Genomic DNA, 15,193 nt, shown 5'->3' with positions numbered 1-15,193 from the left:
GTGCTTGCCTGCAGTTGCTGCAGTGAATAAGCAAGGGAGGGCTGGGCGGCGGCCTGCTTGGCCCCAGCACCCGCACGCGCTGACAGCGCCACGCTGCGCTGAAGGTCTTGTCTCAAGTGTCGGCAGCTTGAAGAAGAAAAAGTTGAAATGCTAAGCTAGGATTTCTCCGAGGCCTTTCTGGGGCGGGAGGCAGGGTTGCCCACCAGCTGCAGGGATTGCCCCCAACCCTGTCGGGGCTCCCACTGGTCTGGGCTGGGCTCCATTCAGGAGGAGGGAGGGGCGCAAACACTACAATTCTTGTTCAGTCCTTCCCGAGCCCACCGTCTGTGAGGGTGAAGCTGGGGAGATGCCATGCTGCCCCCAAGCCACCCCCTCCACAAGGCAGCCTTGGGCCTCTCAGCCTGTGAACTTCCCTTCTGTTCCAAGACTATCTAGAAAGCTCCTTAGGGCAGGGCGCGGTGGCTCACGCCTGTAATCCTAGCACTCTGGGAGGCTAAAGCAGGTGTATCACTTGAGCTCAGGAGTTCGAGACCAGCCTGAGCAAGAGTAAGACCCTGTCTCTACTAAACACAGAAAAACTAGCCAGGTGCAGTAGCATATGCCCATAGTCCCAGCTACTCGGGAGGCTGAGGTAGGAGGATCACTTGAGCCCAGGAGTTTGAGGTTGCTGTGAGTTAGGCTGATGCCACTGCACCCTAGCTGGGCTACAGAGCAAGACTCTGTCTAGGAAAAAAAAAAAGGAAACTCTTTAATGCTAATGCTGATGATGACAGTCCCTGAGCAGGGCAGGGTGCTCTGCATGTTCCCATGGACTCTTGTAGCTCTTTCCAGGGGCTCCTCGTCCAGGAAGTTCTCCCTGACCCTTGGGGCTCCCCACTGCCCGCCCCAGCCTGTGGCCATAGTCTCTAAGACAGCACCTAGAATATTGACCTCTTTCACTGCTGGAGGCTGGTGGCATCCCAGAACCTGGCCCAGGAGGCCTCAGCATGGTGTGGGGGGTAGTCCTCCTCAGCTCGCATCGTGGCCCAGGGGCAGGCAGCCCAAAGCCCCCCACGGCCTCCCAATCCAGGGCATTGCCAGCAGGAGCCTCCTGGGCAGGGCCAGGGAAGCAGACAGAGGGGGGCAGCCTCTTCAGCTTGGTCATGAATGAGGTATGTGCTCTCTGCCAGGTGTCACCCAGCCCCACCCTGACCCGATGCTTGTTGCTTCCTCTCCCTGCTCTCTGAAGTCAGACAGACAGGGGTGGGGGGCAAGTCCTATCTGCCAGGATGTAGGCTGTGTGACCTTGGGGAATTGCTCAACCTCTCTGAGCAGTAGTTCCACCCCCTCCTACGATGATGGAAGATGGAAGGGATGCTGCGTGGAAGGCTCTTAGCAAAGCGACCAGCAGCGGGCTCACAAGTTTATTCACAAATTTTATGCACATCGTCCAATGCCCCGGGGTCACTGCTTGTGCTGTGACCTGGGACAAGCCCTTTGCCTTCTCTGAGCCCTGATTTCCAACCGAGGGTAGGACTGGATGCTCGTTGAAAGGTGCTTCCTGCCTCAAGTGCAAGTTTCTTATGCCCAGGGCAGGTCCTGCACTCAGCATCTCTACACAGGCTGCTGCCTCTGCAGGGGGTCCCCCTTCCTGTCACCACCTGTCCACATCCCGCTGGCTCCTGGAGCCACGTGGGCGCGCCCAGCCAGGGCGGGCTGAGGGGGGCATTCCCTCCATCCCCGTCCTGCCTGACACTGAGCCTGCCGCGCCACCCAGGAGCACCCGGACGCTCTGCACCGCTGTGGGGCGGGCCGTGCTCCGTGCTGCCCCTGGTGGTGGCCGAGGGAGTGCCCAGCAACATGCTCCTGAGTTCTGGTTGCCTGGAACCTGTCACTGGCGGGTTGTCTTTGGTCTTGTCCCACCGTCCCCGATACCCCGTCTGACCCCTGGAGCAGGTCACCCTCCCTCTCCTGAGCGGAGCGCCTCCTTCTCTATCTGTAGGTGTCTTATTCGGTCAGAGCAGAGATGTAGGGAAGAAAGGCCAGGAAGAGGGAAAGGCTGTGGCAGTGCCTCTAGGAGACCCTGTGTACCTTTTTATCGTCTGGGCCCAGAGAAAAAGCAGAGCTACATGGGAAGCCATGACCACGTGTTCATTTCTTCCCCAATCAGCCAACATTTACTGAGAGTTTCCGGCCCAGGCAGACGTGGGAAATGGAGATTCACAAGAACCAGCCCTGCCTGTCATGTTGACAGACTCCTTGGTGACCAGCTTTCCCTGGTTTCTCCCCCGTGTGCCTCCCCACGCTGTGTCCTGGGCTGACTCCCCACCCTCCCGGGCTCCCTGCGCCTGCTGGATACTTGCTCTTGAATCTGATGGTTTGGAGGAAAGACCTAAATGCCTTCAAAATCCAAAGAAAAGTTTATATAGCGGAGGCCGGTAGGGATGTGGTCATGGTATCGTAGCATGCTGGGGGGGCCGCTGGTTCTGTTATGTGTGAGGCCAGGATGGTTAGGAACAGAAAAGCCAGTCAGAGAGCCTGGAGCTGGGACCTGGGCCAGACCTTCCCCTCCGGCCTGTTTCTTCCCACACAGTTGCTGGGGGAAGCTCCCTCCATCCTGGACGTGAGAACAGGGACTCTGAGCGGCTGCGTCCTGTCCAGAGGTGCACACCTCACTGGGGACAGTGCAGCAGGACCCAAGGTGCTGTGTCACATGGGTGGTGGCGAGGGACTCCTGAGGGCAGCCCGAGCCCAAGCCCTCAGGTGGCTGCCACCTCCGCCCTGGCCCCCCTTGCCAAAGGCCCCCTCCCCCTGCCCACAGTGGGCTCCACACACAGCCCAGGCTGCTCTGCCAGCCCCTCCTCTGGGCCTGCCGCCCTGCACCCACCCCCACCACCTACAAAGCTGATACCCTTTTATCTCGGCAGCCCCTGCTGTGGGTGAGCTCTTATCTCCTCCACAGGGACTAGGGTCTTCACCGCCTCCACCCCTGTGCCCAGGAGCGCTCTGACATTTGACTTGAGGGATCGGCGTGTCTTGGTCGGGGAACCAGCCCTTCCTGTGCAGGGGGAAGAGGAGGTGACGAGGGGCCTGCTGGGTTAGGGGCAGGAATCCCACTGCTGCCTGACTCAGCTGCTCTGTGGCCTCAGGCCAGTCCTTTCCCTTCTGGTCTCGGCCTTCTCGCCTGTGATGGAGGTGTCAGGGTTGATCACTCAGGGCCTTGAATATTAGGGTGTCAGGACTTTGGCGGGGGTAGGGGTCAGAAGCCCACAATTCTGAGGGTGTTGGGCAAGAGCCTCAGGCGAATACTGGGACAGGAGGGGGCTGTTGGGTGGGGAGCAGGTATGGGTGCCCCCTTCTTCACCCAAAGGCTCGAGGGCAGGGCAGGGCCGGGAGAGGAAGTCACAGGGAAGATCCAAATGCCCATGGAGCTGGGAGCCCTCAGAGCTGAAGCGTCCACCTGGCCTTCAGTGCCCTCCATCACTCTCACCCTCTCTGGGACCCCTGTTGTCACGGGTGATGGACCCTGGATTTCCAGCTGGTGGGGTTGGGTGCCTGGGCTGGTCCTGTCCTGAACCATCCTGGGAGTCAGGGTGCCAGGTCCAGCCTGGGTGGCAGGTGGAACACAGGCACAGGTAGGGGTGGAAGGCAGGTTCTCCACCATCTTGCAGCCTCCAAGGCCTCCAGTGCATCCACCAGGAGGGCAAAGCCGAGGGCACACAGGAGTTAAGAGATGACACCATTTTGGGGGTCCCTGTGGCCTCGCCCCTGCACTGTACAAATGGGGAGACTGGCCCAGAGGGCCAGGGAGGGCAAAGGACTCCCCCAGGGCCACTCAGTGAGTCAGCAGGGATGTCTGCCTCCTGGGTCGGGGCTTCCCCTGCAGTCCCAGGCCATACTCCAGACACCCACCCAGGCCGGGGCTGCCCCTACCTGGCTAGGCTGCAGTCAGGCAAAGCTGGGCTGGGGGCTGCAGGAGGGGGCTGCAGGTCTACTCAGAGGCCCTCCCCAGCCCTGCTATGAGCCTGGGGGAGCCCCTGAGGCACAGGCTACCCAGTCCCTCCCAGCCCTTCCCTGGCACACCTTCCCAGGCTTGGCCCTGCCAGGGGCGCCAGCCCAGAGACGATGTTCAGAGGTGCAGGCCAGGGGCAAACTGTACAAGTGCCCCTGGCATGATCCTTTGGACTCTTCCAGGGCTCTGGGGTCAGGCAGACCTAGGACCCAGTCTCCGTGTCATTGCTGGTGACCTGGGCTGGGATCACATCGGCCCCTACAGCACAGGGGTTCTGAATGAGCCACTGCCTGGGCACAGGGGCCACAGATGGGAGCATCGGTGTCCAGGGCCTTCCTCAGCCCCTTCCAGGGAGGCCTGGGGTTGTCTGCCCCTGGCACTCTGAGAGAGGACAGCGGGCCCTTGTGGCCACAGGGAGACAGATGGGAGTGAGGGTGTTAGGGAGGTGGCCTCTGCAGCTCCCCCCGTGCCACCCTCCAAAGGCCTCTGGAAAGCCTCACGTGGCTCCAGCCGTGTTTTGGAATTGGCGGGGTCAGCTGCTGAGGGGCCCCAGGAGGAGGAAGGCGGGCCAATGTTTTTGGGTCATTTGCCCCAAGTTCCTGGCCCAGAGTGCACTTCAGAGGCAGCAGGGAGAGGAGCACAGGGAGACCACAAGGGAGGGAGGGGACAGAGGGATACAGGCGTGGGCCTCTCCCTGGTGCCTGCTGGGAGGCTCCCCCATACCTCGGCCTAGCATGGACATGCAGGAAGCAAAAAGAAGTGAGAATAAAATTACTTCCTTTATTTCCAAAAAATGTAGGGGTGGGGAAGCAACATGATAAAAATTAAGATCAGTTCCCTATGGATTCCTCCTGCCATACGGTAGCTGGCAGGGGGGCCGAAGTGGGCCCTGTTGCCATGGCAACCCAGAGGTCTGTCAACACTAGATGCTGGTCCCCTCTCTGAGTCGTTCATGCCCCACCCCTCCCCTGAATCTAAATATTGGTTAGTGGGTTAGATTTTGAACGCAGCAGCTCAGGATCCCTCCCAGCGGCAAGACGTCCCCTCCCTCCCACTTGCCCAGCCTCTTGGCTGCCCTCACCTCCAGCCTCCACCTGCTCCTCTTCTCGGCTTCAGCTCAGCCCTCATGAGGTCCCCGTCCCCTGGCTGTGCAGGGCTGCCTCCTCCTGAGCCTCCCTCCTGCTCTGCCTCCTGCCTAGAGGCCCTGACTGTCGGGGCCACCCCGGCCGCCGTGAGCAAGCCCAGCTCAGCCCACTGGGCGTGGGGGAGGCTGGCGAGGCCACGTGGTAAAGGACAGATTGTCACAGGCCCAGCCCCTGCCCGCTCCTATCGGAATGCATCCTGGAGCAAAAGGTTCAGAACAGACAGCGCAGACAGGAACAGCCTGCAGGGCCCAAGACTTGGGCCCAGTAGCCAGGGTTGGCTGTCACCATCCAGCAGGTGACAGAGCACTTGGGAAAACGGTCTGACTGCTCTTTAATCTTGGGCCTCTCAACTAAGACAACAATCTGAACAAGGCCGGCTGGCCCTTCCCCCAACCTGGCCATCTTCTCTGCTGAGCCCACACCAGGGACTCCCCTTGGTGGCAAGGGCATAGGCTCGAGTTGAGAACGTGGTGGAATGGGGCCTGCACAAGCCCAGGGCCAGAGAGCTCCAGTGGTGGGTGCGGGAGGACATTTCCCTGGGCCCCAAGGTCTGAGCTAGCTGTGCTGCAGGCCCAGGGTCCTGACATCTGAAGGGAGGCCCCACTGGTCCCAGCTGTGGGGCCTCCCTACAAAGCACAGACCAGTGGTGGCCGATGTGGAGAGCACAGCCAGGCCTGGAGGGTCGGACCCTTGCCACCGAGGACCCTACTCCGTGGATCCCGAGAGCGTCTGAGGGACAAAAGGGGAGAGTGTGAGGCCTGGTGGCCAGGCCACAAGGAGAGCCAGACTCGTGGACCTCTGGTCTCCTTCAATCTTTAGGGGCAGAGGGTGGAGGCAGGGACAGTGCCACCTCCCGTGGCCACCCCTCTCTGCTCCTGGGGAGAAGGGGCTGTGAGGTCGGGGAGAGAGGGCCAGGCTGGCAGAGGGCAGGCCCATGAGGACAGAGTTTGGGGGAGAAGTGAAGGGAAGGAGAAGAGAAAGAGCAAACATGGGGTCCACAAGTGGCATGTACTCCAGCCTCATGGACACCCCTTGGAACAAAAGCCCACCCTTCCTGTGGCCGTCACCCCCACGGGCACGCCGAGGGCTGTGGCTTCATTTGTGGAGGTAGGCGTCCAGCCACAGCTGCCCAGACTTCTTCAGGGACCTGCGGGGAGAGAGAGGGCTGGGGGTTAGGGCTCAGGGACCAGGTTGGGGGCGCCGGGGAGCCCTAACGAGTGGGAGGGCTGGGGAGGCTGTGATCGGGTGGCAGGGACTTTCTTGTAGCCCTCAGCCAGGGCTTGCCACCGCCACTGCGGCCTGCAGGGCCACTGGCTCAGGGCCCCCGGAAACCCCTTGCAGAATGACAGAGGGAAGATCTTCCTGCCAGAGAAAGAAGCCCGGCAAATCCTGACACAGGCTTAGGAGTAAAGGGGGTGCCCTGGGTGGGGGGGGGTTGTGCCGGGAGCACCTGGCCCCTCTTGTGGTCACCAGTCTCCACAGGTGATCACAGCTGTGTGCCTCTTGGTCCCCTCAGTCCCCACCCAGCCCCTCCCTGTGCCCAGGGGCCTCCCAGGCCAGCAGCTGCCCCCACCTGATGATGTCCTGCAGGGCCTGCAGCAGCGGCTTCTCCTGGTACTCGATGCCATGCTTGGCGCACAGAGACTTCACCAGCGGGGCGATCTTGTAGAAGTTGTGCCGGGGCATGGTGGGGAAGAGGCTGGGAGAGCACAGGGTGGGCAGGGCGTGAGGATGCCTGGCAGGCCGGGCCACTCCCCGCCTCCTCCCACGGCCCCCAGGGGGCTGTCCACAGCCAGGACCAGGCTTGCCCACAGGGCTACCCGGGCTGTGCAGCCAGCCAGAGACAAAATGTCATGTTTTTCAAAAAAGGAAATAAGGCCGGTCGCAGTGGCTCATGCCTACAATCCAGCACTTTGGGAGGCCGAGGCGGGAGGACTGCTTGCTGCACTCCAGCCTGGGCAGCAGAGTGAGACCGTGTCTCAGAAAAATAAAATAAAAGGAAATGAAAGAAATAGGTGGGAAATGGGAGGAAAAGAGGCGAGAGAAGGACGAGGGGCAGCAGGGGCAGTCCCTCAGCTGCCTGTGTTCCAGGTGAGCTCTCCATCTGGGCCCCGGTTTCCCTGTCAGTGAAGTGGGATCAGTAGCCCTGCCCCGCAGGCCCTCCGTGGCCACACGTGGAGAAGGGTGGTTATCACTGTGACCATGCGGCACGGGGCCAGGACACAGATGCGCCTCAGGGAGCCAGCAGAAGGGAGCCCCCTCCTGACCTCGGTGGGGCTGGCTGTGGAGCCACACACTTGGCCTGGACCTTGTTGGGAGACAGAGGTAGCCGCACAAGCTGTGCTCTGCCCAGATGGGGCTGGGGGTCACTTCCCTCCCCCATGGGTCTCCCCACCTCCCCCAGCCTGGCCCACACTCACTGGTGCTCGATCTGGAAGTTGAGGTGCCCACTGAACCAGTCGTTGAAGAAGGACTGCTCCACGTTGCAGGTGGCTGCCAGCTGTGGGGGGAGGGGCACCAGTGGCCATGAGTGAAGGAAGACGGAAGGGCCTGGCCTCATTCCCATGGCGCCCCTTCTCTGGGCCACCCCCCATATCACACCATCCTGCCTGGAGGCCCCGGCCCACCCAGATTCCCCACCTGTCCCTCGGAGGATTCCTGCCACCCTTTCTCGTTTGGCCTGAAGCTGCCAGTAGGACACAGGCAGCCCCAGGGGTGCCCAGCTCTGCCGTCCCTCACCTGGCTGCTGAGCCAGTCTCGGTAGGACTCCTGGCCAACCTCCATGACGATGTGATTCATCTGCGTGACCCACACAAACCAGTGGCTCTCCAGGAACCTGCAAGAGAGCACAGCTCAGCACTGGGGCCTCTGGGGCTCCCGCGGGGCCCCCCCGGCCACTCCCCCAACCCCAGGGCAGCCCCTGCCGAGGTGCCAGGACGGGAGGTCCCAGGGTGACATGGGGATGTCTGGGCCTGTCCTCACAAGGGTCCCATGGAAGCCCCATCAATGTCAGTGCTCGCGAGGGCCCGGGGCCAAGCAGCAAAGCTCAGGCACCTGATGAAGTTGAGGAAGACGAAGGCTCCCAGCACGCCGTAGAAAGGGATGTAGGTGAAGAAGAAACGGGTATAGTAGCTGATGGCCCAGGCCAGGTCCTGCAGGAAGGACAAGATTAGGTGTGGCCTGCCCCACCCGCCCTAGGACGGCCCCCACACCTCAGGCTCACTGCTGGCCAAATGTGTCCGAGAAGGAAACCCCAGCAGGCCTCTAGGAAGTCGGGCAGCAGCTGCCCGTTTGCTTGGGGCTCGCATGGCCGCCTTTGTTTCTAGGGAGATGTGTCTTCGCAGCAGGAGGCAGATTACACTCTGCTATTCCAGAGAAACAGGGAGGGGCAACAGTGGTTGGTGGGGGGCAGGGGCAGCCCTTGCATGGGGCCGGGGGATTCTGAGGGTGTGCCCCTACACTGGGCCAGGTCCCCACCTGCCCTCCAGCCCCATCCTGCCCCCCAACACCTAGACACCTCCCGGCCTCTCACTTCAGCAAGACAGTCAGGGGGCAAAGGCCAGCGGGCACTGCTGTCCCCACCACAGGGCCCTTGCGGCAGCTTCAGGCGCTACTGGCCTCTCCCCATGTCCCTTTCTCTTCTGTACCCCTCACTGGGGTGGTGACAGGGACTGGACGTGGACCTCTCTCCTGTCCTGGATGGATGTTGCTGCTCCGCCCTCCACTATTCATCCCTCTTCTCTTCCTCTCTGTCGCCCAAGTCTGTTGTCTCAGCTGGACCGTGGCAGCAGCCTCCCACTGGTCTCCTGCTTGTCCTCATGGGCCATGGCAACCAGAATGACCATCCTTCCAAGGAGACCCCATCTCTCCCTTCCTAAAGTCCCCACCCCATCCAGAGTCACTCACGGAGCCTGTAGGGCCAGGAACTTCTCCCTCCTCGGCCACCTGACCCAGCTCACTCCCACCCCAGGGCCTTTGCACGGCCTGTTTCCTTGGCCAGGAGTGTTCATCCCTGCTGTGTTATACACAGATGCCACGTGCCACAGGCTCAGCACAGGAGTTGGGGTGGGGTGAAGTGAGGCGGAGGAGGCAGGCCAAGGGTACTGCCCTGTCTCGCTTTAAACGACAGAAGGACACGGTCACATTTGTGTCTCAAGAGATTCCCAACAACTGGAGATGGGGAATTAGGAGGGTCTTCCAGTGGCTCAGACATGAAACGATGGAGGCCTAAACCAGGACTTGCAGTGCTAATGAGGGAACTGTAGATTCCAGAGCCATGTACGAGGCAGAGGGGCTGCGTTCGGTCACTGCTCGGCTGGGAGGAATCTAGGCTGGTCCTGGGGACCAGGGGTTGGGTGCCAGTGGCTGCACAGGGAAGGAGGGGACCAGCTCAGGAGGGGACTAGCGGTAGCCAGGGGCAAGACCTCAAGAGCCAACGAGGTGGCCTTTAAGGGGGCGAGGGAGGCAGATCTGTGCGGTTCTGCTTCTACTTTCCTGCACATTCGTTTTGGTTTGTGTGTGCGGTGCAGCAGCGTGCGTGTGTATCTACACACCACACGCAGGTGCAAAAATGGGATGGGGGCACGTGTGTGGATTCACTTTTGTGTAAAGAGTGACACGCGTGCACAGGACCCCTGGTTTCAGGGGCAGGGGCTGGAGGAGATGCCGGAAGCCACTGGAGCAGGAGCAGCTGTGGGGCAGCAGCCCTCGGAGGCAGGACGTGGGAGTGGATGGGAAGAACTGCACGAGGGGTGGTCAGTGCTGTCAGAGGCAGAGAAACCTCAGGAGGGCGAGAACTTCGCCAGGGCGGTGAAAACCTCCCCACAGACGCCTGCAAAGCTCTTAGGGCTTATCACCCTCTTTCCTCAGGCCAGGGTTCCCCAAACTCCACACCGTTGGTGTTGGGGCTGGATGCTTCGTCGTGGGGGCTGTCCTGGGCATGGCAGGATGCATAGCCCCACCCTGGCTAGGTGCCCACTGGATGCCGGTAGCATCCTCCCACCCCCAAGTTGTGACAATCAAACATGTCTGCAGATATTGCCAAATGGCCAACAGAACTGCCCCGTTGAGAACCACTGCCCCAGGTCACAGCGGCACCCAGGCCCTGCAAGTCCCAAGGGCTCATCAGAGCTGCCTGGCTTTCAGGAACACAGCGTGATTTCCTATGTAGTGCTTTGTTCCTTAGGGAACAAGCACAGTTTAAAAAAAAAAAGGATTATGTTTATGTCAAGGATCATCTGCCATAAAAGCTGATTAAAACGCCCCCAGCAGTGTCCCCTGACTGGCACAGCACGGCTCGGGTTCCTTTCCAGCCACGACTCACATGGTGGCCAAGGTGAGCCCCGGGGGAAGAGCAGTCTGAGCAGGGGAGGAGAACTGTGTTCAGATTTCAGCAGCTGAACTGATCCAGAAACTCTGGGTCGGTCTCTCTGTCCCTCCACCCTCACCTGCCCGGTCAGTAAAACAGGGTTAGCGACGTAACGTGGGCGCAGAGCTGCACTGTTCCTGGAGCATGGGACGTGCCGATGACATGCTCGCTTTGAGAAAATAGCATGTCCTAGAAATGAGCACGTACAGGCTCTCCAGGACAGGCTGGCAGCCCACCCCTTCCCCAACACCCCCACATGCCTCCAACCCCAGCCCTGGCCCTCTCAGCAGAACCATCAGACACTGTCCTTTTGCCCCGTCATTTCAACAAGAGGATGTGAGACTTTGAAGCCCTGAGAGTGCTCTACAGATCTGATGAGGTGCTGTTGTTTGACAGAGAGAGGTGGCTGGGGTGTCGGGGGAGAGTACAGGGCTTGGTGTCAAGAGGCCACCACACCCCGTGGTGCCACCTTGGGCAAGGGTCAAACTTTCAGAGTCTCAGTACAGAAATCCCAGGCCGGGCCCTCTTCTCTCTGGAAGCAAATTCAGAGGACTCCTCTGAACCTACTGTTTTGAGTTGAACTGTGTGCCCCCAAACTCATATGTTGGAATTCTAACTCCCAAAGCCTCAGATTGTGACCTTATTTGGAAATAGGGTCACTATAGATGGAACCAGTGAGGATGCGAGCATTGCGCTGGGCCCTAAAGCAGGATGACTGATATCCCTATAAAGAAAGGGAAGTTTGGACACAGATACAGATACGCATGGAGGGGAAACGGCACCTGCCAGCCGCGGAGAGGCCTGGAGCAGAGCCTGTCCTCAGCGCTCACCGATGAGCTCTGCTAACACCTGTTTCCAGTTCTGCTGTTTAAGCCGCTCAGCCGGGGCGCTTTGTTATGCAGTCTGAGCAAACTAACACACCTGTCTCCTTAGCCAATGCCCAGCTGCTCCCCATTTCCAACCAAAGTGTGGGGTGACCTGGTTCACGGGTCTCAGGGGCTGCACGGAGCATGGAGGGCAGAGGCTGGGCAGAGCCCCTGGCCACGCTGCCTCCAGGAACTCTGTGAGGGGCTGTGCAAAGGCAGTGGCTGCCCTGGTGAACCCCCGTGTGGGGGGCGTGTGTGTGCGTGGAGATCTTTAGGACCGGCTGCCAGTGGCCCCAGAGGGAGTCCCTTCCTGACAGTGACAAGGCAGCTACTCAGGGGAGATGCCTGGGGTCCCACAGGCCCCACTGAGGCACCCGGGGACACAGAGCAGGACCCCAGAGTCCACTTGCAACAGCTACCCCCTCCCCACCCTGAGCCAGCTCTGCCCAGACTTACCACCCAGTCCTTGCGCACGATCATGGTCATGATGATCTGGTACTGGAAGTACATGGGGATGAGCAGCGGCGGCCCGACTGCGGGAGAGAGAGCAGGCGCTCAGGGGCGAGCCATCCCGCCCGTCTGAGCTGCAAGGTCAGGGGGAGCCGGCCTGAGCCCGGAACACAGGGCCAGCTCGGCAGCCAGGGGCCAGGGGCCTGAGTCCCCGACTACGGAGCACAGACAGCCCAGGAAATCGCTGGGTGTGTGACCCTGGACTCTCCAAGCTGTGTCCCCGCCTGGCCTGTAGCGCAGGAGCCACAGGATGGCTACCATGACCCTTCCTTTGGACCTGTTTAGTGTCACTTTCTGGGTCTGAAAAGGGCATCAGGTAGGAGGGGGAGACGCCACACTAGGGGGAGAGTAGGGTCTGGGCAGGGGTCTGGGGATGACGCACTCACTCAGGAAGAAGTACTGGTGCTGGTGGTTGTAAGGCAGGTATTTCAGCTTCTTCTTGCCGTACTGAGGAGAGAGAAGCGAGCGTGAACACCCAGCAGTCCCCGGCCCAGCCTCCCTTGCCCGCCCACCAGCTCTGCAGCCACCGCTCCTTCTCCCTGCTCAGGGTGGCCTCTGCGCCTTTCCTGCCCATCTGCGCCCTGCGCCCAGCAAGGCTGGGGCCTCTTGGGCTCTCCTACCCGCCCTAGCAGCCGCAGGCGCTTCCTCAGCCCTAGCTGAGCATGCGGGCTCAAGCAGTGTCAACCCTCAGCAAGCCTCAGGCCGGCACTTCTGAGGCTGCGGCTCTGAGTGAAGTCACTGCCCAAGGCCACGGAAAGTGGCCTGGCTGGGTTCTGAACCCACAGATCTGACTCAGAGCCCACGTGACAGGCACTAAAGAAATGTTTGTTGAGTGACAGCTCACGCTGGGGCACAGGCACCCAGAGGGAGCTCCTAGTTCACCATGGGGAGCTCCCCGAGCCCATAGCAGCCGGGAGAACCCAGCTCAGGGCCCTGGAATTGTTAGCAGTTGGCAGACTGGGAGCATCTACCTGCCTGGAGACTCCCTGAAATTCCAAAGGCTCACCGCTGCTCCCCAGATGGACCCTTACGTTTGAGGATGGTGGCAGGAGAGAGGAGGCCGTGGCATGGACTCTGCTGGCCACACCTGGCTACCAGAGGTTCCACCTCGGGCATTGGTTCCCTCCCTGTCAGAACCTGCACCCTGGTGCCCAGAGGCTCTGACTGAGCAGGGCCAGGCTGGGGCCTGGGCATCCTCACTGTCCCAAGCTGCTCAGGCCACTCAGTGTGGGAGCCACAGCCCCAAGGGATCCCTGGAGCCCCTTAGTTCCAAGGTCCAGCCCCTTGGGACCAGCCCACCCTGCTCCTCCAGGACTGAGATCAAAAGATGCCACTCGCTGAGTGGCATGTGCTCATCTTGCCTGCAATGCAGGGGCCACGTGGGAGCCCAGGCTTGGAGCCAACAGCTGAGCCTGACTGACGCTGCTGCTCACAGCGCTGAGACCCTTCACTCGAGGGGAGCCTTGGCCAGGGAGCCTTGGCCGGGGAGCCTTGGCCGGCCTCCAGATCACCGGCTGCTAAGAGGGGCCATTGCCAACAGGGGCACAGATGCGAGTGCTGCCCCAGAACACTGCCCCCATGCGCCACCCCTATCTGAAGGCCAGAGCCACCCCCTCTGGTGGCCTCGAGTCCTGCTCATTGCAGTCAGGAGATCAAAGCGAGTTACAGATGGGAGAAACCTTGGGTGGCATCTGGGCCAACGCCCCTGTTGTCCAGATGAGAACACAGAGAGGGAAGAGATTGTCAAATTACAGGGATGGACCCAGTATTCCTGAAAGCTAAAAAAAAACCACGACAAATCACAGGGAGAGCCCACGGACTCCTGAAGGGCAGAGGCCATGGGTGGGAACAAAGTCCAGCATGGCCCCAGGACTTGCGTCTTGGCCCCAGTGGCCATGGTCACGGCGCACCCAGCTGAAGGACCAGCAGAAACAATCCCTTTGTTCTGTGTGGCCTCCTTTCTGGGAATGCCCGACTGTCTGCACGCAGACCATCATTAAGGCCAGGCTGCGGCTGGCCTGGGAGAGGCCAGAGCCAGAGAGGCTTCTGAGGGAGGCTTTGATGAGTCCCCAGTGGATAGAGGGGATGGAGAGGACACACTGGGGAGGGTGCCCCCCAGTGTGGACAGTCTGAGGGCCTGCAGGGGCTCAGCGTTCTGGGGAGCCCAGCGTCTGGGCGTGGCTTCTCCAGCCCTGGCTGGGGCCTCCCCACCCCATCTCTGCTGCCCTCTCGGCTCTGCACAAGGTGTGGGCACCAAGGGCAGTCCAGGCAGGTCGGCAGGGCCCAGAGGGTCCCCCTGGAGGGACTGCGGTCTGGCCACACTGCTGTGGAGGCAGGGGGAGGAGCTGGGGAGGTCGCTTCGTGCTGCATCGGCACGGTGAGCACACTCTTCTCACTGCTTATGGTGGCCTTTGTGGGGACGACAGAGATGACAGCTCCCCAGCTGTCCCCAGCTGGTAAGCACTACTGGCTCTAACGTGTGCCCCAAACTGACCAGTGGAAACCACGGGGTCCCTGGCCGCCAGTCAGCGGCTGGCCTCAGAATCAGCCTCTGAGGGTCCCCAGCTTTGTGGAGGCAAATTGTTCTTTGAACAAATTGCTTCACCCCCCTGAGCTTTGGGCTCCTTGCTGCAAAGTGGAGGTACAATAGGGACCTCACAGGGCTGTTGCGGGACCAGCGGATGAAGTGGACATAAAAGCACTGACGTGTCAGTCACACGTGCGTGTGTGTGTGTGTGTGTGTGTGTGTGTGTGTGGCGACACACTGACACACCACTGTAGTCTACTGTAGTCTGTTCCCACCTCAATGGCCTCAGGCAGGGCAGCTGCTGGGGTTGTGCCAGGGCCGGGACAACCTCAGCACTCCCCTCTGAAACCCGGCAAGTACGACTGTGGGTTTGGAGACGTCAAGCCCTGCCCTGTGGCTAACTCTCTGCTCTCATTTTTCACACGCTCAGTTCTGTGCCAACAACACGTCACGGGAGCAGGGGAGGGACAGGGAGAGGTATTTTTGAAGGCACTAAGCTGGGAGGGTGAGCTCCTCGCTTCCTAACTCATCAGAAAGCTGGAGCTCCCCAACAAACACATTCCCAAGCGCCTGCCAGGCAGAGGCCCTGGGCAGGGTCCCCAGGACTCGGGAGCTAGCCGGTCTGGGTTGGGACGCTGGTGCTGCCTTCTTCCCGCTGTAACCTTGGGCAGCCCCTTCATCTCTCTCGGCCTTAGCTGTCCCATCGATGGCAGCTCCTGCCTCCCGGGTTCGCCAAGGACTAAGTGCTGCTGCACACGCACGGTGCTCATGGCAGTGCAGACCCAC

The 15,193-nt window shown here is 60.9% G+C and overlaps 1 protein-coding gene across 1 annotated transcript in view; it reads right to left on the bottom strand.

Annotated features, from left to right (window-relative positions):
- Positions 1-4,751: 4,751 nt before the first annotated feature.
- Positions 4,752-15,193, bottom strand: part of FADS2 (fatty acid desaturase 2) — a 30,518-nt gene continuing 20,076 nt past the window's right edge. The window contains exons 6-12 of the mRNA XM_045555839.1: positions 12,267-12,327; positions 11,827-11,903; positions 8,191-8,288; positions 7,876-7,972; positions 7,557-7,636; positions 6,710-6,835; positions 4,752-6,283 (exon numbers count right to left, since the gene is read on the bottom strand). Coding sequence (XP_045411795.1) covers positions 6,232-6,283; positions 6,710-6,835; positions 7,557-7,636; positions 7,876-7,972; positions 8,191-8,288; positions 11,827-11,903; positions 12,267-12,327 — 591 coding nt within the window. The 3' untranslated portion in view covers positions 4,752-6,231. The remainder of the gene's footprint in view (positions 6,284-6,709; positions 6,836-7,556; positions 7,637-7,875; positions 7,973-8,190; positions 8,289-11,826; positions 11,904-12,266; positions 12,328-15,193) is intronic.

The sequence above is a fragment of the Lemur catta genome, chromosome 7, assembly GCF_020740605.2.
Source record: "Lemur catta isolate mLemCat1 chromosome 7, mLemCat1.pri, whole genome shotgun sequence".
Lineage (NCBI taxonomy): Eukaryota > Metazoa > Chordata > Mammalia > Primates > Lemuridae > Lemur > Lemur catta.
The sequence above is the reverse complement of the archived record's forward strand: the minus strand, read 5'-3'. Positions and strand labels throughout refer to the sequence as shown.